This window comes from Rhinatrema bivittatum, chromosome 1, assembly GCF_901001135.1.
Source record: "Rhinatrema bivittatum chromosome 1, aRhiBiv1.1, whole genome shotgun sequence".
NCBI lineage: Eukaryota > Metazoa > Chordata > Amphibia > Gymnophiona > Rhinatrematidae > Rhinatrema > Rhinatrema bivittatum.
The window spans coordinates 514,153,010-514,178,477 of record NC_042615.1 but is presented as its reverse complement, the minus strand read 5'-3'; the positions used below and the strand labels follow the sequence as shown (position 1 = coordinate 514,178,477).

General features: G+C 44.6%; 1 protein-coding gene across 1 annotated transcript; it reads right to left on the bottom strand.

Moving 5' to 3' along the window:
* Positions 1-1,253: 1,253 nt before the first annotated feature.
* Positions 1,254-25,422, bottom strand: LOC115098589 (olfactory receptor 1019-like). Its single transcript, XM_029615264.1, has 3 exons — positions 25,231-25,422; positions 22,431-22,499; positions 1,254-2,207 (listed from the first exon to the last, which is right to left on the bottom strand). Exons 1-3 carry the CDS (start codon positions 25,420-25,422, stop codon positions 1,254-1,256), a joined length of 1,215 nt encoding a protein of 404 aa, XP_029471124.1.
* Between the last annotated feature and the right edge of the window lie 46 nt (positions 25,423-25,468).

Here is a 25,468-nt window from a genome sequence, read left to right as displayed (position 1 = left end):
ATGGCCAGAGAGGTGGTGTGCGAGAGACAGAAACTGGTCCTGAGGGTGTGTCTGGTGTGTGTATGTGAGAGACAGAAGAGACTGGTTGTGGTCCCTAAGGAAGAGGACAGTGAGGACAGCTTCAGCAGCTACTGCTGCTTCTGGTGTGGCCTGCAAGGGAAAGGAGTAGGAGAACTGCTGGAGAGGGTAAGTAAAGGTGGCTTTTTAAGTTCATTTTTCTTGATTGACTACCATTTTAATTATTGGGTAGTATATGATGTGTCTGCTGTTTGAAATATTTTATTGGTGTTTGGTAAAGCTTTCAAAATTTGCATGAGTCTTTAATTATTGAATATTCTATTCATCAGCTGTTTTGAAATTATTTTATTAGTATGATTTTACTGTTATGATTAATTAATTATATATCTTGATTTTATTGATTTGTTTCACGAGGAATGGTGAAATTTTTGTTTTTCCATTGTTATACTGTATAGAGTCTGGCGTGATGCATTTTACAGTTCAATTTTTGTCTGCACATTTATATTTATACTTTATGTGGCTTTATTCTGTATTTGGTGAGGGTTTGTGTTCTGCATGCAAAGACTGAGATGAAGCATTCTTTTAGCATGTGGTTTCTCTAGGGATCTGTAGTAGCTTGGCCTGTTCTGTTTTCCTGATAGGAGGTGTATTGATATTTTAGATTCTGGTGTAATATTTGTGGTATTCTTTTTCTTAGGTAGGGTTGTTATTCTTTGAGTGTTGGCAGATAGTACTGTGTGATACGGGAGGACCATGCCGAAATATATCACAATAGGTATGATGCCATATGAATTCCAAGATGCAAAGTTTTCTTGTTGGCATCACAACAGTGCATGAAATTATCACAATAATGTATATATTAATTTTACCTCAGAATGTCACTCCCATATGTGCATAAAACTACATGCATGAAGTCTGTATGAGCATAATTCTACATGCATATCGGTAGCACAATCTTAAAGGACCATTTCTGCAGGTAAAGCACTACTTTACCCATGGAAGTCCCTTTGAAAATTACCTTCTCTAAGTAGAGCATGCAGTATCACCAATGAGCCATTAGAAGCAGAATGTGCTATATAATCAGTTGCCTATTATAAGCAAAGAATGATATAACTGTCCTTTGTAAATAGAATATGCCATAATAAGCTAATAAGAGAAACACAACCCTAGCACCACAATTGTTATGTCAGGTCAATGAATTTTATTGATCTCTAGAAGAATCTAGAATTGAAATGTCACATCCCTTGTAAGAACCTCTTCCTTGCTATCAATTTCCTCAGTGCCCCTTTAACTTCTTTGTTCCTCAGACTGTAGATGAGGGGATTCATCATGGGTGTTAAAATTGTGTATATCACAGCTACCACTTTCACCTCCTCATCCACTATATTCTTGGAATAAGGGCGGATATAGCTATAGATTCCACTGAGATAGAACAAAGTTACCACCAGCAGATGTGAGGCACAGGTTGAAAAAGTCTTGCGCCGCCCCTCTGCTGAACGGATCTTCAAGATGGCAGCAACAATACAGCCATATGAAGCTGAAATGAGCAGGAAGGGAATCATACCACAGAATATCACAACCACCACGAAGATGATCTCATGGATGGATATGTCAGAGCAGGAGAGCTTCAATAGTGGCGTGAAGTCACAGAAAAAATGGTCGATTTTATTGGGTCCACAGAAGTTTAAAGTGGAGACGGATATGGCCTCTACAGTTAAATTCACCAAGCCAGCAAACCAGCATCCAGCCACAAGCTTGACACGAGTCTTCCTGTCCATTATTAGTGCATAATTCAATGGGTAACAGATGGCAACATAGCGATCATAGGCCATGGCAGCTAAAAGATAACATTCTACCACAATGAAGAACTGAAAGCAACACAACTGCATGATGCAACTAAGGAAAGAGATAGACTTCTTATCTGATAGGAAGTTCTCCAGCATCTTAGGAACAGTGATGGAGGCACAGGTCAGATCTATGAATGAAAGGTTAGCCAGGAAGAAGTACATGGGACTGTGGAGGCGAGAGTCACTGGTGATAAGAATGAGAATAAGCAAGTTCCCCATCAGGGTGATGAAATAGATGATGAGGAACACCAGGAAGAGGAAGATATGGGGTTCCTGGGCACTGGCCAGTCCAATGATTAGGAATTCAGTCACAGTAGAATGATTCCACTGTCCGTGAGATTTCTGTAAGAAGCAATATTATAATCATTAGATTATTAAAGGACACAGATACAACATTATTTTTACTCATGTCTTATGGGAAATTTTGCAAGGAATCTTTAGTACACTGATAAAAACCTTCTTAACTTTAATATCTGAATTTCCAAAATCACAGTCTGTGGATCTCAGGAAATTCTCTGATTACATAGAAGAATGTATGGTAGACAAATTCTTTAATATATGCTAATTTAATTTTACTAACAGATGAAAAAATAATATGGAAAGCACATAGATGTACTTTAGCATTTTTGACATGGCCTCTTTATTATCCTGAATGGAACAACCTTGGAATATTAGTTACAACTAGAGGAAGTTAATAAATATATACTAATATGATATCTTGAATTTATCCTCTATAATCCTCTCCCAAAATAATTCATAATTCCCTTTGACATCTTTGTTTTTATTGTTTGTCATAAACAGAAAATAAGACTCCAATACATCTGTCTCTTTTTATTTTTAGATTTTTTTGTATTGTACCTGTGATTATAAAAGGAAGACTGTTTAGCTACTCATTCACATCTAAAAATGTGTCAGTACTTTTATGCATCAAATGAAAACATTTTTTTTTAAAAATCTGAATGTAATAGCATTGAGAATGAAGGATCATATGGCAAGACAGTTATTAATGTAGTCCCTCTAGTATAGGCATACTACATGGCTCATGCTTTAACCATGACACAACTTCAAACATGAAATATACTATGCAGACCTGAAACTTAAGTCCCATGAACAAACACCAGCTTAGCAGAGTCTACATTAAGGTTAGCAATTGGCTTGATGCCATCAGGGACATGCTGAGTCAGTTCTAGTTTTATCCCCATTGCATCCACCAAGTTCTCGCTCCAATCATTCTATGAAGAATGGGAAATACCAGTTCCAACATGTAATGGGATGAAACCAGAACTGGCTCAGCATATCAAAATACAGTAGATCCAGTTGGTAATCAAAGGCGGTAAAATGTGCTGCCATGTGAAAGACCTAAATTTGATTCTCAAATTTAACTCTTGCTCATCAGCTGGGGGATGCTGCAAGGGCAGTGTCCACTATGCCCATGGAGTATGGAGTGCAAGCCATTATGCTACAATGACATCTATTGATGAGGGTCAGTATTTGCACATGTAACCCCCTGACGGGGTACACAAAATGATGGGAGACAGGGGAGAATTCCCTATTGTTTAAGGGTCAATCCTTCCATCTTTTGTGTGCATTCTTCAAAGTAGGTCCTACAGCTGGTAAAGTTGACCTAATGGGGACAGCATGCTTCAAATCCCTGTCCTTTTGCTCTCCAGTTTTGATGTAAGGGCTCCCCCCTAATTTCAATCATATGTTTCCTAGTTCAGTATATTATCTGTTTTATGTAAGGGCCCCGCCCAATGGTTTTGTGTTCACTGTAAACCGATGCGATGTGCGAACGGTCATCGGTATAAAAGAAACGTTAAATAAAAAAAAAAAAAAAAAAATATGGACAAGGTGAAGGTGGACTTCCCCTCACTCCCTTCCATGATCTCTAACCACCTCCATAAAATCAGGATGGGTCAATAATGGACACTGACAAAGCCAGCCAAGAACTATATGCATGGATGAGAAGGAGTTTCACAAGATACTGAACAAGTCAGAAAAGATCATGGGCTTCCATACAGTGAATAATCACAATTACAGGTAACCTCAAATGGTAGCCATATTATCCTCTTCGTTACCTTTTCTCTCCCTCAGACATATGGGAGGGCTGATTTTTTTTCTTCTTCAGGCATTCCCATACCAAAACTTTCATCCAATGGGCACACAAATACATTAGCATCAAACTATATGACAGTTCAACATCTCTTTCTCAGGGGATTGTTTACACCACACAATGGTCCTCAACTCATTTATACGAATCTCCCTGATACCATTCTCCAAGCTGGTTTTCCCAGGACAAGGCACTAGTAAGGATTTCTTGAGACAATACCTCAGTACAACTTCAACTCTCTTCAACACAGTTCCCTCTCTCTTGAACTATCCTGCTCTGCCCTTTTTTGGGTAAATCCTTGGGTTTGAGGACTACACCATTCCTCACTCTGACCACAGGCCTCTTTGCTTCACCACCATGGCAAACTCTTTTGGGGAAGAAGGATATCTCTGCTTTTCCCCATCTGTGCTAGGTTCCCCAGACCCCACATGTAATGAATACTACAGGGCAGTTCCCCGCTGGGTTAACTGACCCTACTCCTGCAGTTCTCCTTTTGATGTATGGTAGTTCCTCTGGGAGGGAAGAATCCCACTCCTTGGCTTCCGGTCCAACCCTGAAAGTGAATGGACATTTCTTGCAACCTTTCTCAGCCTTGGGCCTCTCCAATTGAGCCCTGTAGGATCCCACTCCATTTGGAGGGTTCCTGGGCCTACCACATACCCGGAGGTCCCTTTTTCCCACACTATACAAGGAAGGGCAGGAGAAGAAAGGGCAAAAAAAAACCCTGCCAAATTCCCACTTTTCTATATCTTTCTCTTCAAACTTGGGTTCCAATAGGAAAAAAACCCAAACCTTAAATGAAAAGACATACATTTTTTACCCAAATACATTATATCAGATTACCCAATACCCACTTATCAAGAGCTGCCATCTAGTGGTCAAATATTATTATTATTACAAACAATAATTATTAAACATTTCTTTCTCACACTACTATATGCATCAGAATGTCCAGGGGTCTCCCCCACCCACAGCCCTCTGCACTCCCAGGCTCAAAAAACAGGCACAAATGGGTGGCTCCCTACAAACACATATAGGTTCTTGAGATAACTGTAGACTCTGGTCCCTTAAAAAACTGTTGTTGGTGGCTGTGCGGATTTGGCTACAAGGGAGAAAAGTTAAATATATGTAACCCCATGTTGGGTTACATAAAATGATGGGAGGGTTTTCCTCATTTAAAGACAGGTTCTTCTCCCAAATTTATTTAGTGGATTCAGAAGTTGGGTCATGTAGATGGTGACGTGGACCTGAATAGAGAAAGCAGGAGATAGCTTACAACTCTTCTATTGACTGGACAGGAAGAGCACATTTCTTTCCCCTCCATGAACCCTAGGCCCCATTATTACTTCATAGTGCTGGAAAAAGTAAAGCATAAAAAGAGACACACCACTTTTAAATAACTAAACTTTTAACTTTATTTTCTGGATCATCCCACAGGCAACTACTAACATTTGTTAAAGGGTAAAATGTATAAATACTGAATATTCAAAATTCATGGGATAAAACAGTCAGAAGTAAACTCTTTTCCCCAAGAATATGTTATACGGTACTTCCTGAGTGCATCAGTCACTCAGCCTTCACATGAATAGCAATTAGATCTCCCATAGCTACCAGTATCCAGGAAAATAAGTTTACATTCCCCAAATTACAGTTCTCCCATTATCACATCGATAGGTACTCTTCCTTCTTCCATATTCCAATCCACCCCAAATCACAAGGGTCATGTACAACACTCCCAGATTCCTCTTCAAGTTTAACTCCAGTCGCTACCACATGCAGGGAATGAGGTTCAATCCCTTATCCCTTAACTTCTACTTATGACTGCTTCTTAAATACACAATTCACCCCAATTGTTCCTCTTATTCACTCCAGATCCATGCAGGAATTCCTTGGTATCCTGCCTGTTCTGGTGCCTTTTGAGGTGCTCCTCATTTCAGACCAGCCTCTTACTCTTTCCTTCTGGCCATTTTCCTTGTGGCAAGGATGTGCCATGGGTCCACTCTTGTCGTCATTGTTTTCTTCTGTGAGACAAAAATCTTTCTTCCACAGCCCAAAGGGTTGAGCCCCTGCAGAGAACCACTGAATATTGGGTCGTCCCCAAGTCCACTATCCCTCAGAATGCTACTCCAGGCCACTACATAAAAAACCTCCCCATTGTATACCTCCCATGGACCATCTCCCATCAATCACATATTTTCTTAGGCAATTAATAAATTTCAATAAATATAATAAAGATAAAGATCCTGGATTCTTAAGGGGTCCAACACACCACACCTTAACCCAAACCACATGAACACATTACAATTTATATATATTTATTTATTTATTTATTTGAAAGTTGTATATTCTGCCACTTCTAGCAAGTATACAATATTCAACTTTCTCAAAGGCTATTTATATATTTATTTCATATTTATTTGTTTATTTATTTATTCTATTTTAGATATATATACCGTCGTTCTGTGTTGTGGGAGTCTCAGTTTAGTGGACCCTTGAGCCGACCTGCAGGAGACTCTGAAAAGATGGTCAATGTCTCTAGTAACTGGCAGGCTGGGAGGCAGATGTTCAGGCTGGACAAGAGGTGCTCTTCAACCCTGGAAGCTGGTTCTCCCCGGGAGGAGCCTGTAGGAGCCCAACCGCTGGGACTTAGGTGGCTTCACCCTTGGAAGTCGAAGCCCCCTCCTGGACGGGAGTCAGAGCCAGGAACCAGTGGAGCGAAGTCAGAATCAGAAGCCAGTGGACGGGCCAAAGTCAGAAGCCAGTAGTCGGAAGCCGAAGACAGAAGCCAGTAGTCGGAAGCCGAAGTCAGAAGCCAGTAGTCAAGCCGAGGTCAGATGCCAGTAGTCAAAGCCAGGGTCAGAAGCCAGAAGTCAAAGCAACAACTAGTAACTCTCAAGGAGAGTGAACCTCGTTGCAAGGCAACGTATAGGCCTAGATGCAGGGTTTAAATACCCTGCAGCGTCTGATGTCATCTGTGGGCTGCTCCTTTCTTTCCCGTGCTGGCCCCTTTAAATCTGGAGCCCCTGCATGCATGCGCGCTTAGGGAGTGGGGTCAGATGCAGCAGGTCAATGACGTCTCCCTGAGGAGGGAACGTCACGGCAGAGGCCGGGACAGACCTTGCTGGCCAGGAAGACGTAGCAGCGGCCCAGGCTGTCCCCAAGGTGAGTGAAGGACCCGGGCATGGCCTGGGACGTAACAGTACCCCCTTATGCCCCCTTCCCTGAGGCTTGGGCTTAGTGGGATGATCCAAATGGAACTGGGGAGAAGACCTTTATCCAGGATGTTAGAGGCCGATTCCCACATATTCTCCTCAGGGCCATAACCCTCCCAGGAGAGGAGATACTCCCATCATCTGAGGTGGAATCGCACATCCAATATCTCTTTCCCTTGGTAGATAGTGTCTTTCTGGGCCATGGAAGCGGCAGGGTCAGGTTCTGGTTGTGGAAAACAGACAAGACCAACGGCTTGAGCAGTGAAATGTGGAACATGTTATGAACCCTGAGCATAGAGGGAAGGCGGAGTTGGTAGGAGACAGCACCCACTCGTTCGTGACTGGAAACGGGCCAATGTACTTCGGAGCCAAGCATAGAAGGAACCCACAGACAAAGGTGTTTGGTACTTAACCATACCTTGTCTCCAGGATGGAACGTCGGAGCTGGATGTCACAGACTGTCTGCGTACATCTTTGCCGTGACTGCCGTGTGTTGAAGTCTCTCCCGAGTAGAGCTCCGAGGCTGCATAGTTGTGGAGCTGTGAGTTGCACGGCTGGTGATGGAACAGCCAATGGCAAAGGCAAAGGAGGTCGAAGATGTCTCCTATAGACTACCTGGAAGGGAGGCCTACCGGTGGCCGAATGCCTATGGTGGTTGTAGGAATTTTCCCACGGAGAAAGCCACCCAGTCATTTGTAGATCTTCCACAAAGGCTCGGAGGAAGGCTTTCAAGGTCCGGTTAGTACGCTCCACTTGGCCATTGCCTTGGGGATGAAAGGCAGTCGTGAAGTCCAAATGGACTCCAAATTTCTTGCAGAGTGCTCTCCAATATTTAGCCATGAACTGTGAGCCCCGGTCAGAGGCAATATGAAGAGGGAGTCTGTGTAGGCGAAAGATGTGCTGGGAAAAAGGCTAGCGAGCTCAGGTACCATAGGTAACTTAGTGAGGGGAACGAAGTGGGCCATCTTCGAAAACCTGTCGATAGTGACCCATTTCACAGTTTTCCCTTCCAAAGGTGGCAAGTCCATGATGAAGTCGGTGGACAAATGGGTCCAAGGTTCGGTGGGAGCAGATAATGGTTGAAGAAGCCCCCAGGGGCGACCAGTCAGCGTCTTTTGTCAGCGCAGGTCGGGCAAGAGCTGACGTAAAGACGAACATCTCCTTACCTGAGGCCACCAATAATACTCGGTATGCAGATCCAAAGTCCAAGCGACCCCCGAATACCCTGCATTCAAGGAGTCATGAGCCCATGATAACACCTTCTTGCGCAGGTGAATGGGTATGACCTATCTTACCCATAGGAATCACCTCCGAAGCTGCAAAGAAGGACTTTGGCTGGATCAAGGATATAATGGGGCAGATACGTGTTATCCTCTGTTTCAGTCGTGCGTGAGAGAGCATCCGCTCTAATGTTCTTGGAGGCTGGCCTGTACCGAAGGAGGAAATTGAACCGGCTAAAGAAGAGTGACCATCGGGCTTGTTGAGAATTAAGGCGTTGGGCTCGGCACAAGGATTCCAGGTTCTTGTGATCTGTATAGACGATCACGGGGTATTGGGCCCCCTCCAGCCATTGCCGCCACTCCTCCAGCACGAGCTTGATGGCCAGGAGCTCCTTATCACCAACACTATAATTCTCTCCACCGGAGAGAATTTTCTGGAAAAATAAGAACATGGTAGAGATTTGCCTTTCGTGGATAACTGGCTCAGGACAGCCCCTACCGCAACATCTGATGCATCTACCTCCACAATGAACTGACGCTGCAGATTTCGATGGTGGAGACCGACATTGAGGAGAAAGGCTTCCTTTGGCCTCTGGAAAGCATCAATTGCGGTCTGGGACCAATTCTTCGCATCGGCGCCCTTCCTGGTAAGGGCCGTAAGCGGGGCCACCATCCGGTAGTAATGGGGTATGAACTGGCGATAGAAATTGGCGAAGCCCAGGAAGCATTGTAGGGCCTTGACCCCTACCGGCTGTGGCCAATCCCGAATGGCCATCACTTTATCAGGGTCCATATGGAAGCCCGTAAGAAACTATATATCCAAGGAATGGCAAGGATTCCTGCTCAACTGGCACTTCTCTAACTTGGCGAAGAGACAATTGTCCCGAAGTTTCTGTAGTACTTGTCGCACTTGTACACAGTGCGTGGACAAATCCTTGGAATATATCAACACGTCATCAAGGTACACGATAACCGAGGTATGCAAAATATCCCTCAAGACCTCATTCATGAGGTTTTGAAAGACCGCCGGGGCATTGCACAAGCCAAAAGGCATGACCAAATATTCGTAGTGCCCATCTCTAGTATTGAAGGCGGTCTTCCATTCGTCACCGGGTCATATGCGTACCAAATTGTAGGCACCCCAGAGGTCCAGCTTGGTAAAGACCTTCGCTCCCTGCAGCCAATCTAGTAACTCTGGGATCAGAGGCAAAGGGTACCTGTCCCATTGCGTGATGACATTGAAGCCGTGATAATCGATCAGGGTCAGAGTCACCCATCCTTCTTGGCCACAAAGAAGAACCCAGCCCCGGCAGGGGAGTTGGAGGGCTGAATGGACCCTCTGTCCAAATTCTCTTGAATATATGAAGACATGGCCTGAGTTTCAGGAAGCGACAAGGGGTAAACCTGCCCCCTGGGAGGCATGGTGCCAGGGACCAGGTTAATGGCACAAAGGGCCAATGTTCTGAGAGAAGTTAAGCCTTCTCCTTAGAGAAGACAACCTCAAAGTCTTGGTACTGTGGCGAGAGTGCCATGGGTGTGGTCAAGAGAAGCACACTGGGACGAGGAATATTCGTCAGGCAGGAGTCAAAACAAGATGGGCCCCAAGCTGCAATCTGGAGATTATCCCATTGTATGACTAGGGAATGTTTCTGTAGCCAGGGTAAACCCAAGATGATGGGATGCATGGACTTCTCCAGTATAAGGAAGGAGATCTCTTCCACGTGCAGAAGGCCGGTATGAAGAACCAAGGGCTTGGTGCAGGTAGTAATGCTCCCCGGAAAGAGAGTACCGTGGATCGAAGATACCTGGATAGGAGGAATTCGGGGTTGGACCCCAATCTGCAACTGCTGGACGAGGTCTGTGAGAATGAAATTCCCTCTGGCTCCGGAGTCGACCAAAGCCAGCGTATCAAACGTACCTGGTAACTGGTACAGTACATGAGGAGGCAGAACATGTATTACCTAGGGTCAGTTCCCCTTTGATCCCTAGGTTCCGGCGTTTCCCTGGCGTCACCACATCGGGCTAGAAAGTGCCCTTTACACCGCAAAAAAAGACACAGCCCTTGAGCGCGGTGTCATCTTCTCTCCTCCTGCGAGATGGGACCTCGTCCTAAATGCATAGGCTCTACGTCTTGGTTTCTGGAAGGGGCAGAGGAGGAGGATACCGGTTGGGGAAATGTCGGCCCAGGGTTACTGGGTTTACGACTGGACCTCCCTTCCCAAAAACAGCGTTGGATACGGCGGTCCACCCGTCCAGCCAGATCGATCTGTTCTGGTCATCCGGGAGATCTCTTGCCGCTAGCTCGTCTTGGAGTCTTGAAGAGATACCTTCCAGGAATATGCCGTGGAGGCTGTCGTTCTTCCAGTCTAGCTCATCTGCCAGGGTAGGGAATTCCACCGCATACTCGGCAAGTGACCGGTTACCTTGGTGTAGCTGAAGTAACTCAGAGGCAGCAGTAGGCCTGCGAGAGGGCTCATCGAAGATATGTCGGAAGGCAGAGACAAACTGTTCCAGATTCCCTAGAAGGGGATCTTATTCTTCCAGAGCGAAGAAACCAGGCCAGGGACTTCCTGTCCAACAAAGAAATAATATAACTGGTCTTAATCAAATCCGTCAAAAACTGGGAAGGCAGCAGATTGAATCGGATGAAACACTGATTGAGGAATCCACGGCAGTACTTTGATTCCCCTGAGAACCATGAAGATGCCGGTAGTTGTGTGGGCATTACCGGTCCGAGGTTGGCTGCGGCAACTGGTACCAGAGGTACGATTGCCGGGGGTCCATTTCTGAGACAGGTGGGGAGGGAGTTCCATAAGGTGGGGCCCGCTATTGTTATGGCTCGTTTGCGGGTGACGTTGAGGTGTGCAGATTTGAGATTGGGTACGGCTAGGAGGCCAGTGTTGGTGGATCTGAGAGTTCTTTGAGTAGGGTAAGGTTGTATTCCGTGTTTAGCCAGTTCATATTGTTGTTGTTTATTTTTTTGTGCATGAGGGTGAGGGTTTTAATACTGGATTCTTTGTGTAATGGGTAGCCAGTGGAGTTCTTTGAGAGTGGGTGTGATGTGGGAGGATTTTTTGTTGTTAGAGATGATTCTGGCGGCAGCGTTCTGTAGCACTTGGAGGGTTTGATGTGGGTTTCTGGTAGGCCAAGAGGAGGGAGTTGCAGTAGTCAAGTTTTGTGAAGATAATTGATTGAAGGACTGTTCGGAAATCGTGCTCTTGGAGAAGGGGTTTGAGTTTTTTAGTGTCTGGAGTTTGAAGAATCCATCCTTGATTATGCTAGATTATGCTAGATTGCTAGATATGCTAGATATGCTAGATACCATTAGTGTCTTTTCTTCTTTGCTATGCTATACGCAACAACATCCCCTCGTAACACCGTTTTGGCCATTTCCCAAAACAAAGCAGGTGAATTACGGTGTGCTGCAATGTTGGACGGAAAATCCTCCCACTTTTTTAATAAGTACTCTCTAAACCGCAAATCCCCATACAAATATTTGGAGAATCACCAAAACCAGTTCATGTTTGCTGACCACGATTTAAATGATGCAGAAATTTTAATATTCTATATAAAAATATCTAGCAATTTTTACTAACATATCTGTATAAAATTTAAATCAAGGAGGATATACTTATATTGTTAAGTGAGGTTTATTTTTGTGCTTCTTTTGAATTACCTCTCTGGCCAGATTTGTGTTTCAACCATCATAAAGCCATCAAGCAGCAATTTTGCAGGAAAAATTGTTAAAATCTAGCTAACAATTCACTTGCTAGTATGCAGGAAACAAAATGAGGAGCGATCCAAGAAAACCTGAGGAATGGTTATGCAATTTAAGTACTTGGCAACTAAGATTTAATGGAAAAAAAAAAGTGTATGGTCATGCATTTGGAGAAATCCAAGGCAGCAGTATACAATAGGAAGAGGAGAGCGAGATACTGATGTGCATCCAACAGAACAGAGACCTCAGGTAAATCATAGCTGATGGTTTCAGTTAGCACAACAGTGCAACAACAATGGCCGAGCTAAAGGAGACCTAGGGTACATAGAGAAAGCTATTACTAGTAGGAAAAAAGGAAATAATAATGAACTTATTCAAAAATAGATGAGATCTCAACTGGAGTATTCTGCCCATTTCTGGAGGTTATATCTCTAAAATGATACAGACAGAACAGTAGCAGTCCAGAGGAGCGGAGTCTACTGGTTAGAACAGAAGGCTGTGAACCAGGGAAGCAAGGTTCAAATCCTGTTGCCACTCCTTGTGACCTTGGACAAGTCACTTCAGTCTCTATTGCCTCTGATGCAAACTTAGATCATAAGTTATCTAGAGGCAGGGAAATATCTATAGTACCTGAATGTAATCTGCTTTGAAGTGCCTGAGAGGTGGAATATGAAGAAGAGCCACCAAAATAGTGCAGAGTCTGCATTATAAACCTTATGACATAAAACAAGGACATAAATTTGGAGAAGAAAGAGGGAGGTGGCATATATTAGAGGAACATTCAAATACCTTAAAGGAAGAAATAATGAAAAGAAACAATTATTTTTTGTGCAAAGGACATCTAGAATAAGAATATCAAAGAAAGTAGACCCAGAAGTCTAAGGAAATATTTCTTCACACAATTGGTAGTGGAAGCATGGAACAGTATCCCAGAGGATATGAGAGAAACCAAAACAGTAAGGAGCAGATTTTAAAACATACGCGCGGGCATACATTTGTGCGTGCAACCCGGTGCGCCCAAATGTATGCCTGATTTTATAACATGCGCGTGCAGCCACATGCATGTTATAAAATCAGGGGTCAGCGCGCGCAACGGGGTTCACACTAGTGCAAATTGTGCTCGCCGAGCCCTCGGGGAGCCCCGCTGGCTTTCCCCGTTCCCTCCAAGGCCGCTCCAAAATCAGAGCAGCCTCGGAGGGAACTTTCCTTCTCCCCCCCCCCCACCTTCTCCTCCCTTCCCCTCCCTTTCCCACCCCCCAGCCCTAAAGAAACCCCCCCCCCGTACCTTGTTTTTTAAGTTATGCCTGCCAGAGGCGTAATTTGCACACGCTGGCTGACTGCCGAAGCGCAATCCCCCTGTGCCGGAGTCCTCAGCCATGCCTCCCGGACCACCCAGTCACGTCCCCGGACCATCTGCCCCTGCCCCCATCCCGCTCCTGCCCGCCCATTCAGAAAAGCCCTGGGTCATACGCTCGTTTCGTCTCGTCTCCTGGATTTACACACATAGGTCTTTGAAAATCTGCCCCTAAGTGAATTCAAGAAAGCCTAGTGCCGCACAGGGCAAAGAAGGGAAAGCCAGTGATCAAGTGGGATCTAAGGTATTGCAACAGTAAGGAAATTAGGTAATAGACAGGCTATAGAATCCTCATTTACTATTACTACTACTACTAGTTACTAAAGTACTGGTAAATGTATGTAGTGCTCTATGCATAAGAGACAGTCCCTGCTCCATGGAGCTTACTGTCTAGTCAGGACAAACTAGAGTCTACAGAAAATGTATTTATTATATATAAGCTGTTAAGATTTAAAAGCAACTTCAAAAAGGAGGGTTTTTAAACTGGCTTTGAATATGGGCCAGCAGGAGAGCATGGCACGCTCACGCAGGAAGTCTGCGGATGCAGCAAGTTGGAAAGCACAGAGTCAGAAGTTGGTAGTGGACGAGAAGGGCATAGATAAGAGTGACTTGCTTGATAAACGGTATTCATGAAGAAGGGGGTGGGGAGAAAGAAGATAGGTAATGAGGAACAGCAGAGCAAATGCATTTATAGGTGAGTAAGAGATGCTTGAACTCTATGCGGAACCAGGTGGAGAGCCAATGTAGCAGTTTGAGATGAGGGGTTAGATGGTCTGCCATCATATTCTGCGTTTCTGTGTCATTACCGTTTATATACCCAAGATCACAGACAAAATTAATAGCAGAGGGCAGGAATTAGAACTAAGGCACAGGGAGATATAGTGTCTCACCTGCAGTCACGCACATACAGTGGCAGAGCTGAGGAGTGGAACCGAGGCACAGGGAGATAAAGTGACTTACTTAAGATCATATCCAGAGCATCAGTAACAGAGCCAGGGATTATAACTGAAGAAAGGGGGAGATAAAATGACTCACTTGAAGTCACAAACACAAAGAATGGATGATAAATCATAAAATGTCACAAACCGACTTAAAAGGTTGAAAATTTTAGTGGAGAAGAGATAGGGAGAAATGGAGAACAGGAAGAACAGACATTAGGAAACATAAAAATAAAAGTAGAGGGCTGCAGGATAATGGAAAAGGTACAGGTTATCCGTCCAAAGGAAAAAAATCCCTCAGCCCAGTCAGAACTGTGCTCATCATCAGTCAATAGCGTCAAGATGATGTGTGGATATTTATTACTAAAACTCACTTAACTACAGAGGGTTAGTCTGTGGCAGCAAAAGCAACGAAGAGGCTGATGGGGACCCTTATAGACTAAATGATTAATTGAGGCGTGCGCTTTCGAGGACAAGGGTCCACTTCCTCAGATAGATGACATATTCAGACAGCAGTCTGCCCTCTTGAGTTTGCCTCAGTAAATCAGTAAGTTTATAAGGTGCCACCAGCCTCTTTGTTGTTTTCACTTACCTCCAAAGTTACTCCCTTCTGATTGCACGGCAGCCACCTATGTGCGCACGCATCTCGTAGCCTTGATGGAAGCTGGGAGGGAAGAGGGAAAGAGCAAGACAGGGATTGCCCCAGGAAAGGTTGCATGCAAGAGCCCTGCTTGAAGCCAGTAGTGCAGAAAGAGTGCACCCAAATGATTTCATAATCAAGGGCACGTGTGACAGGATTTGTAAGGTAAGAGTTTGTCTCTGAAGGTCTGTGGGGCTGATAGATCACTATTTCTCAACCTTTTCATGACTAAGGCACACCTAAATTAGCAGAGATGCTATGTGGCATGCCAGCCTCCACAGAGCAGGCAGTGTGGCCATGGAGTGGACTCATGTGGCGAAAAGAAATGCTAGGGAAGCACTGAAATCCTCACCAGCCTCACTTCCAAATTTTAAAACAAAGGGATAGAGGGGGTGAAGACGCACACGAACACAACATGATGCACCAGCTCCTGCAGGAGAAGGGAGAAGTTTTGGTGTGGTGTGGGCAGCCAGCTGAGTTACCTTGGCTGCCACACGGGGCTGCCAGAGCTCCTTCACTGCTGCCACTCCCAGCACTCAAAGCGAGTCTCATCCAGTGTTCGGGTAAACGCTCTCCCCATATCGCTCAAGCCTGAGGATAAGAGAGAAACTTGAAAGACTCAAAGATGAGCAGGTGCTGTGTGTATTGTGTGTGCTGCACCAAGCGGGGTATCTGTGATCGGTGCCCTGCATGCTGCCCATTAATTACAACCCTTGGAAACTCATGATGTAGCTAGAAGAAGAGTCAGGCATGATTAATTACGCATGTTCTCAGAAAGAAGCTCCTAGCAGGTTAAGAACTGGTGTCTCTTGTAGCGTCAAGGTGCTAAGAGCAGTGCCCAGTTGCTGGCCTGGATTTGAGCATCAGACAGCGGTGACTTCTCCGTGGCACCTCTGATTTTATCTGAAGGCGCGCTGCTTGGGAAACACTGGGATGTATTCCACAGTTGCCAAATCTACCTGAAAGTAACTGAAACTAAACTCTAAATCCAAATTATAGAGACGCAGGATATGAAGCAGAAGGGGAAAAAATTGTTGTGTGTGATGCTTATGCATGTCTCTGCTCTGTGACTCCTAGCTGACATCTTTCTCAATTTGTTGGCTCCAATGGCTACTAGCACAGAGTAGCGATGAATAAGGAAGTTCAGAATATATTCTCTGTTAGTATTAATCTTCTTTCAGTGATAAAAGTCCCTATGTAATAATGATTTCTTTTGGGTGATACTTGTGTCTGTTTCTGCTCTGTTGCTCCCAGCTCAGTTCCGACTCAGTTTACTAGTAGCTACATATCACTTCATCACTCGTTAACTGCAGGGAAGCATTAAAAAAACGAAGCTCAGAGTGTGTTCTTTGTTGGCATCTGTCTTCCGCTAATGATAAAAGTCACTGTGCAGCAATCCAGATAATGACTGTGTATGTGTGTATGTTTACATTTTTATGTACCGCAGAGAGAAAAATTAACTCCAAAGATGAGGATGATGACTTGTGATGTGGTAGAGTATCAAACATCAATCATTGTGTGGATAAGTGAGATCACTTACTGTAGGCAGCTTGTCATGCTCCATGAGCCCATGCCACACAAACCTGCTCCAATAAGGATGAACAAACTTCTCGGAGTGCCACAGAAATAAACAAAGCTACAGAGCCTCCCTTTTCTTAGTAGAAATAACAGGAGGGAGGAACTCCGGCTCTCCCTGGTGCAGGGACCATCTGACTTTATATCATCTCCAGGGGGATCTGAGTTCTAATACCACACCTCCTCTCCTTGGTGTAATAATTCTTCTCTCGGGTTTGGGGGCTGAGCTGAACACGCTACAGTGCTCCAGGAAAAGAAGAAGGTAAACTGCTGTCTGAACATGTCACCCATTCAGAACTGAGGCTCAAACCATTGGGTCATAATATTCTAATTATACCTTCCAATGGTCCATAAACACAGGATAAACATTTCTTACTGATCAGTTCAGAAGATCCTCATTTAATCTGCCTGGAAGGATTTGGTTTTAACTGAGCCACAATTAGGTCCTGGTAAATAAATCTGTCTATGCAGCGTCATAGATAGAACGTTTGTTGATAAAAATCAGTCAGTGGCACTGATCCCTTTGGGTAATGCTTATGTTCATCTCTCCTCATTGTCACCCAACTCAAATCTGTCTCATTTTACTGCTACACATCACTCTGACTCTCAATTATTGCAAAACAACAATAAATGACAAAGCTCTAAATGTGTTCTGTTTAAGTCTTAGTCTTCCTCCCATAATTAAAGTCCCTGTGTAATAAGGATCCCTTGAGTGATTTCTGAATGTGTCTTCTCTGTGACTCACAACCCAGCTCTCATTGTTTAATGACTAAAATCAGATTGTGGCATGGCAATTGACATTAAGAACACATCTCAAGCTTTGTCATCCATTTTCTCCCCCAAACACTCTTCCATGTCTCTGTGGAAGGTACTCTCAACTTTCCATTTCCCTCGGCCCATAATCTTGGGATCATCTTTGATGCCTCTCCCTCCTTTTCTACATACGTTCAAAACATTGTTAAATTGTGTTGCTTCTTCATATATAATATCACTAAAATTGATCCCTTCCTTTTATGAGCATGCAACCAAAACACTCATCCACTCTTTTATTTCCTCCCACTTAGACTACTGTAAATTAATCTTTGAGGGCCTCCTACTGATAATCTTTAGCTATTGTAATCAAGTCAAAATGTGGTTGCATTATTTATCTTTCTTCAGCATTACAATGACTATATAAGTCTTCTCAAGTTGCTACACTAGCTCCCTGATTGCCTCTGCATATAGTTCAAACTTCTCTTCCACCCTCCCCCCCCCCCCCCCCCAATGCATTCACTGTGCAGCACCTCATTACTATCTTTTGTTCTATGTCCCTAAATCCTTCCTCATGATCTCCATTCATCGAGCAAGTTGCTTTTATCTATGCTCATCACTGCCAACTCCTGATTCTGTGCTTTCTACCAGGTTGCACTGTATGCCCAGAACAGACTTTTGAATCGGTAAATCATGATCCTCCTCTGGCCATATTCAAATCTAGCCTTAAAACCTCAACTTTTTCAGGTTGCTTAAAAAACATAACCACTTCTCTAAAGATTTCACATAGACTCTTGTTTGTCATCTGTGTTTGTCCTAATTCAATTGTAAGCTCCACTAAGTAGAGACTGTCTCTTATGTGGATCTATACATTCACAGGAATCTTACAGGGATGATATCATCATTAGCAGTACCCCTTTACAGCCCGAGCAGAAGACAGGTCAATAGTAGTTTAAGGGTACACTGTCAATCAAAATCGATATCAGGCAGTCAGCATTCACTTCCGGTCTAAGACCCTCTCCACCCAATCCTGCCCCAAACTCCAACCATAGACCTTCCACCCCATAGAATTGAATGGATGTAGCCCTGCCCATGCCCTACCCCCAGATCTGACTCTCTCCCACTGCTGGTCATGACCCCACCCCTCCCCAAACCTCACCCATTAAACTTGTCTATGTCATTCCCACCCCATAGAAATGAATGGAGTGGCCCTCACATTTCCCACCTCAAACCACACACCACTATGATGTCACCGGTATGACATCACCAGAAGTCCAACACTTACTCCCAAAAAAATACGCCCCCCCCCCCCCCCCCCCCAGAATGTCATCGGAAATGGCCCTGTCACTTTTTAATGACTACAGAATTAATGGACTCTGTCCGGTATTTGATGATCTCACCAAAAGTCTAACCCAACCACAACCCCCCCAAAAATACACCCCCTAGAACATCATCAGAAATGTCCCTGTCACTTTTAATGATGACAGAGCTGGAAACAAATTATCCTAACCCCTCGACTTTAAAAGTTACTAGCTGTGAGGAAGCAGAAAGGTTTTTCTCATTCTGTGCATTGTGACAGGGGGAATCACCCCCTTCCCTCCTCCCTTCACTGTAGATATGCATGTGCAATGATCCTGCCAAGCAGACATGCAAAGTAAAATATGAGCAGATCCTTTTGTAATATATAAAAAGGATGATTAATAGCAGGGTTTGGGAGTTGGGGTATTAGAAATTCAGGCATGCAAAAGTGAATAAAACAAGGATTGAGTTTTTTGTTTTAAATACAGACCACTGCAACCATGCACAAGCAGCTATTAAATCAAATGTATTATGACCCAGGCGCTTTAGGAAGTCTTGGTGGAATACATCCTCTTTTTCAGGCTGCTAAAACTTGTAATGGAACAGTGACCAGAAAACAAGTAACTGAATGGTTTACAGATCAAGATGCGTAGGACACATTTTAAAAGAAACAAAATCATCGTATCAAATGTGGATGCACAATGGCAGGCTGATCTGGTCAAGCTGACCACCTTCTCCTGTTATAACAGCGGCTATAAATACATATTGATGGTGAAAGATATCTTGTCAAAATATGTATGGGTTGTGAGCCTAAAAACAGACAGGCCGTGAAGTGGCCAAGGCATTATTTAACAGTGGCCGTATTCCCAATAAAATACAAACAGACAAGGGTAAAGAGTTTTTAAATAGCTCTGTGTAGAATTTGTTAAAACACAGAGGTGTTCATCATTTTGTGACCAACAATAATATTAAGGCAGCGGTTTAGAAAGATTTAACAGGACGTTAAAATCCGTGGATAAAGGTGGGAGGGGGTTTAGATAGGGCCGGGGGTGGGTTAGGTAGGGGAAGGGAGGGGAAGGGAGGGGAAGGTGAGGGGAGGGCGAAAGAAAGTTCCCTCCGAGGCCGCTCCGATTTCGGAGCGGCCTCGGAGGGAACGGAGACAGGCTGCGCGGCTTGGCGCGCGCCGGCTGCCCAAAATCGGCAGCCTTGCGCGCGCGATCCAGGATTTTAGAAGATACGCGCGACTACGCGCGTATCTTATAAAATCCAGCGTACTTTTGTTTGCGCCTGCTGCGCAAACAAAAGTACGCAATCGCGCTGTTTTTAAAAATCTACCCCTAAGTCTATTCCATGTTACCGTTGCTAGTAATAGCGATGGTTATTATCTAAGTCAACTAAATTAATAGCAGATAATGGACTTCTCTTCCAAGAACTTATCCAATCCTTTTTTAAACACAGCTATACTAACTGCACTAACCACATCTTCTGGTGAAAAATTCCAGAGTTTAATTGTGCATTGAGTGAAAAAGAACTTTCTCCCATTAGTTTTAAATGTGCCATATGCTAACTTCATGGAGTGCCCCCCTAGTCTTTCTATTATCTGAAAGAGTAAAAAACCAATTCACATCTACCCGTTCTATACCTCTCATGATTTTAAACACTTCTATCATATCCCCCCTCACCCGTCTCTTCTTCAAGCTGAAAAGTCCTAACCTCTTTAGTCTTTCCTCATAGGGGAGCTGTTCCATTCCCCTTATCATTTTGGTAGCCCTTCTCTGTACCTTCTCCATCGCAATTATATCTTTTTTGAGATGTCGCGACCAGAATTGTACACAGTATTCAAGGTGCGGTCTCATCATGGAGCAATACAGAGGCATTATGACATTTTCCATTTTATTCACCATTCCCTTTCTAATAATTCCCAACATTCTGTTTGCTTTTTTGACTGCCGCAGCACACTGACCGACAATTTCAATGTGTTATCCACTATGACGCCTAGATCTCTTTCTTGGGTTGTAGCACCTAATATGGAACCCAACATCGTGTAATTATAAGCATGGGTTATTTTTCCCGAATATGCATCACCTTGCACTTATCCACATTAAATTTCATCTGCCATTTTGATGCCCAATTTTCCAGTCTCACAAGGTCTTCCTGCAATTTTTCACAATCTGCTTGTGATTTAACTACTCTGAACAGTTTTGTATCATCTGCAAATTTGATTACCTCACTTGTCATATTTCTTTCCAGATCATTTATAAATATATTGAAAAGTAAGGGTCCCAATACAGAACCCTGAGGCACTCTACTGCCTACTCCCTTCCACTGAGAAAATTGTCCATTTAATCCTACTCTCTGTTTCCTGTCTTTTAGCCAGTTTGTAATCCACAAAAGGACATCGCCACCTATCCCATGACTTTTTATTTTTCCTAGAAGCCTCTCATGAGGAAACTTTGTCAAATGCCTTCTGAAAATCCAAGTATACTACATCTACCGGTTAACCTTTATCCACATGTTTATTAACTCCTTCAAAAAAGTGAAGCAGATTTGTGAGGCAAGACTTGCCTTGGGTAAAGCCATGCTGACTTTGTTCCATTAAACCATGTCTTTCTAATTGTTCTGTGATTTTGATATTTAGAACACTTTCCACTATTTTTCCTGGCACTGAAGTCAGGCTGACCAGTCTGTAGTTTCCCGGATCACCCCTGGAGCCCTTTTTAAATATGGGGGTTACATTAGCTATCCTCCAGTCTTCAGGTACAATGGATGATTTTAATGATAGGTTACAAATTTTTACTAATAGGTCTGAAATTTCATTTTTAGTTCCTTCAGAACTCTGGGGTGTATACCATCCGGTCCAGGTGATTTACTACTCTTCAGTTTGTCAGTCAGGTCTACCACATCTTCTAGGTTCACCCGTGATTTGGTTCAGTATGGGTACCTCCCCAGCATCCTCTTCAGTAAACAACCGAAGCAAAGAAATCATTTAATCTTTCCGCAATGGCCTTGATCTTCTCTAAGTGCCCCTTTAACCCCTCGATCATCTAACGGTCCAACTAACTTCCTCACAGCTTTCTGCTTAGGATATATTTTAAAAAGTTTTTACTGTGAATTGTTTGCCTCTACGGCCACTTCTTTTCAATTATCTCTTAGCCTGTCTTATTAATGTCTTACATTAACTTGCCAACATTATGCATTATCCTATTTTCTTCTGTTGGATCCTTCTTCCAATTTTTGAATAAGGATCGTTTGGGCTAAAATAGCTTCTTTCACCTCCCCTTTTAACCATGCCAGTAATCGTTTTGGCCTTCTTTTCATCTTCTTAATGTGTGGAATACATCTGGATTGAGCTTCTAGGATGGTATTTTTTAACAATGACCACGCCTCTTGCATACTTTTTACTTTTGTAGCTGCTCCTTTCAGTTTTTTTCTTACTATTTTTCTCATTTTATCAAAGTTCCCTTTTGAAAGTTTAGCACAAGAGCCGTGGATTTGCTTACTGTCCCCCTTCCAGCGATTCAAAGTTTAATGGACCAAATGAATCATAATATGAATAGTCTCTTAAGCCCCTATCACCGAGGATCATTTATAATCCCAATACCTGAAGAATTAAATTAAAAATCAGAGGACAACACAGTGCTTTCCAGAGAAGGTGATTTAGCAATCATTTTGGGGCTAGAAAGCCAAAACAAATATAAGGTGCTTCCTATTTCCAAAAGATATCACCAGTTGGATTTAATACACTATACCTGTACACAGATATTGTAGAGCACCAGCTGGTTGGAAACACTTTCTGCAGCTACTTCACTGTATTCCTGCTAAAGTCGTTAAGGACCAGTTTATCACCTTCAATTATGATAAACCGCATTATGTCCCTGTGAACAAGCAGCATACTGACACCATAAAGTTTGAAATAAAGACAGACTAGAACCAACACATCTCATTTCGTTATGGGAAGGCAATCTTTAAGCTACACCTGCAACCCCAGAAAGCTGTTTTTTAAAATGACTGTGGTTAAAGGCTATGGTGACCCCAGCGCATACAGAAATTAGTATGCAGAACAGACGGGGCATGGATTTTTTGGGGTATTACGGGGCTCCGGTCATGCATGGTGCAAGGATAGGCGGTGTGTTCAGAGGCAGATTCCAGGTAAAGATCAGCCCAGGGATTTTCCGCCCAGGCCGGCCCAGGAGATACCCCGTGGTCTGCAGAGCACGGCTCTGTCGCGGCTGCGCTCGGCAGACCACGTGACCAGAGCGACCGGCCCACCGGGGATGCCCGATCCCCCGATAGGCCAATCAGCCCCTGGGTGTGTTTCGTAGTCTCTTTAGAAAAGCTTTACCGCTTTTGAGAAGGGGTTTTTGAGATTGTTAAACCTCATGTGAAAAGTGCAGAAAAAAACAATCACCAAAGATGTTATGGGCTGTGTCATAACTGCTGTTCCGAGTAGTCAGGGTCATGATTTGTGCTGATTAGAAGAGCTGTTAAAAGAAAGAGAACCAATCAACAGGTGTCACCTGAACCTTTAAAAGAAAGAAGCCCAAATGTGCCAAGTCTCAGAAGCCTAACTGCAAGTCTAAGAAGAGAAACCTCTTCACCAGGAAGCAAGATAGATTCTAAAGCAGTGGTTCTCAACCGGTGTGTCGCGACACACTAGTGTGTTGCCAAGCACACGCAGGTATGTCGCCACACTTCCCGGTCCCCTGCTGACCCAGCTGCTCCCCCTACCCGAGCAAGATAGGTCCTACACCCGGGCTTAAAATGCTGAAAACCCAGGTGGAATGCGGCAGGAGAGCAGGAGTCAGTGGCACCTGCATGTTCTCTTCTTCCCACCCCCCCCCCGCGGCCCGGAAGAGGAAGTGCTGAGCAGTGGGTGCATGAGCAGGAAGAAAAGACCTTGCTAGTGCGCTCGGCATCGGCACGAAGAAAAGAAGAGCAGCGCGGTCTGAAGAATGAGCAGTGCGGCTCAGAGAAAAACGAAGAATGTCATCAACCCCCACAGTCGATGGGACTCCTTGCTTCGCGAGGGCTGAAAATGAAGGAGGTTGCTGCTGCCTTTAGGGTTAGTTTTAGACTCCATAGGCAGAGTTAGCAATCTGTTGTAATTCTGTTGTAGATCTGCTTCTAGATACTCCTATAAGGGGAGGAGTTAGCAATCTGTTGTGGATCTGCTCCTGTGGAAGGAGGAGTTAGCAATCTGTGGTTAATTTCTATCACGTTGTCAAAGACACCATACACAATCATATTCACAGTCAGGTGGATTTTAAAAGCCCTGCTCGCGTTAATCCGCCTGGATTTACGCGAGCAGGGCCTTGCGCCCCAGCGCGCCTATTTCCATAGGCCGCCGGCGCGCGCAGAGCCCGGGACGCGCGTAGGTCCCGGGGTTTTTGGAAGGAGGCGTGTCGGGGGCGTGTCGGGGTGGGACCCAATGACGCGGCATTTCGGGGGCGGGACCAGGGCGTGGGTTTCGGCCCGGGGCGTTTCGGGGCGTGGCCGCGCCCTCCAGAACCGCCCCGGGTCGAGTCTCGGCGCGCCAGCAGCCCGCTGGCGTGCGTGGATTTACGTCTCCCTCCGGGAGGCGTAAATCCGTGGATAAAGGTAAGGGGGGGTTTTAGATAGGGCCGGGGGGGTGGGTTACGTAGGGGAAGGGAGGGGAAGGGAGGGGAAGGTGAGGGGAGGGCGAAAGAAAGTTCCCTCCGAGGCCGCTCCGATTTCAGAGCGGCCTCGGAGGGAACGGAGACAGGCTGCGCGGCTCGGCACGCGCCGGCTGCCCAAAATCGGCAGCCTTGCGCGCGCCGATCCAGGATTTTATAAGATACGCGCGGATACGCGCCAACCATCCAGTCTCCTACCTTGTGACAGGGGCCAGCCAATGGCACGGATACCCTGTCACATGGTAAGGGCAAAGGGCCATCGGCGCCATTTTTATTAGCGCAGTCGATGGCCTGAGAGTTGGAGATCGCTCCCCGCGCCCCCACTGGACCACCTGGTAATTTTAAAATGTTTTGGGGGGGTCAGGAGGGTGGGGGAAGCTAAGGGGTCGATTTTTAAAGGGTCAGTGTGTTTTTGTTTTTATCGGGCCATTGGCACCATTTTTATTAGTGGCATCAAAATGGCGCCGATGGCCCGAGAGTGGGAGATCGGTCCCGGGGCTTCCACTGGACCACCAGGTACTTGTAAAAGGTTTTGGGGGGGTTCAGGAGGGTGGGGGAAGGTAAGGGTTTAGTTTTAAAGGGTCGGAGTGGGTTTAGGGGTTGTTTTGGTGTGCCGGTTTTCCCGCCCTCCCCCAAATCCCCGATTTACGATTTTTCATGATAAATCGGGGGAATTTCTATTGTATCACGCACTCTAATGATTTTTGACTATTTAAAAAATATCAGACGATTTTTTAAATCGTCAAAAAACGATTCACATCCTTAGTAATTACCACTGAAAGCTTAGGTATTCACAAAAAACCAATATGATAAGTTTGGGTGACTGACCCAAAAAGAGGTTTTCCTGGTTAGTCACACAGGCGCCAGCTGGTATGCTAAAGACTTTCAGACTTACACGGTCCACGGCGTACTTGACATTACTCTCTGTAGAGCTTCTGCATGTCCCAAACGCATTCCCGGGGACACTTTCACTCTCCTTACAAAGAGGGCTGCAGATGAAATAAGGAGCTTTGTAGTGCTCATCGGCATCTCCGCTCATTAAGCAGAATGTATCTTTGTTCCGCATTAGTTTAATTTTCAAATCCATGCCATTTTTGAGCAGCTTTTCTTGAAAAAACAGATCACTATGTAAA

Excerpts from the sequence above, each read along its gene's own strand:
- LOC115098589 (XM_029615264.1), bottom strand. The coding sequence starts at position 25,422 with ATGGATTTGAAAATTAAACTAATGCGGAACAAAGATACATTCTGCTTA. Across the intron at positions 22,500-25,230 it reads TCAAGTACGCCGTGGACCGT|CAGGAATACAGTGAAGTAGC; the intron begins GTAAGTCTGAAA and ends TAACGACTTTAG. Across the intron at positions 2,208-22,430 it reads TCTACAATATCTGTGTACAG|AAATCTCACGGACAGTGGAA; the intron begins GTATAGTGTATT and ends TGCTTCTTACAG.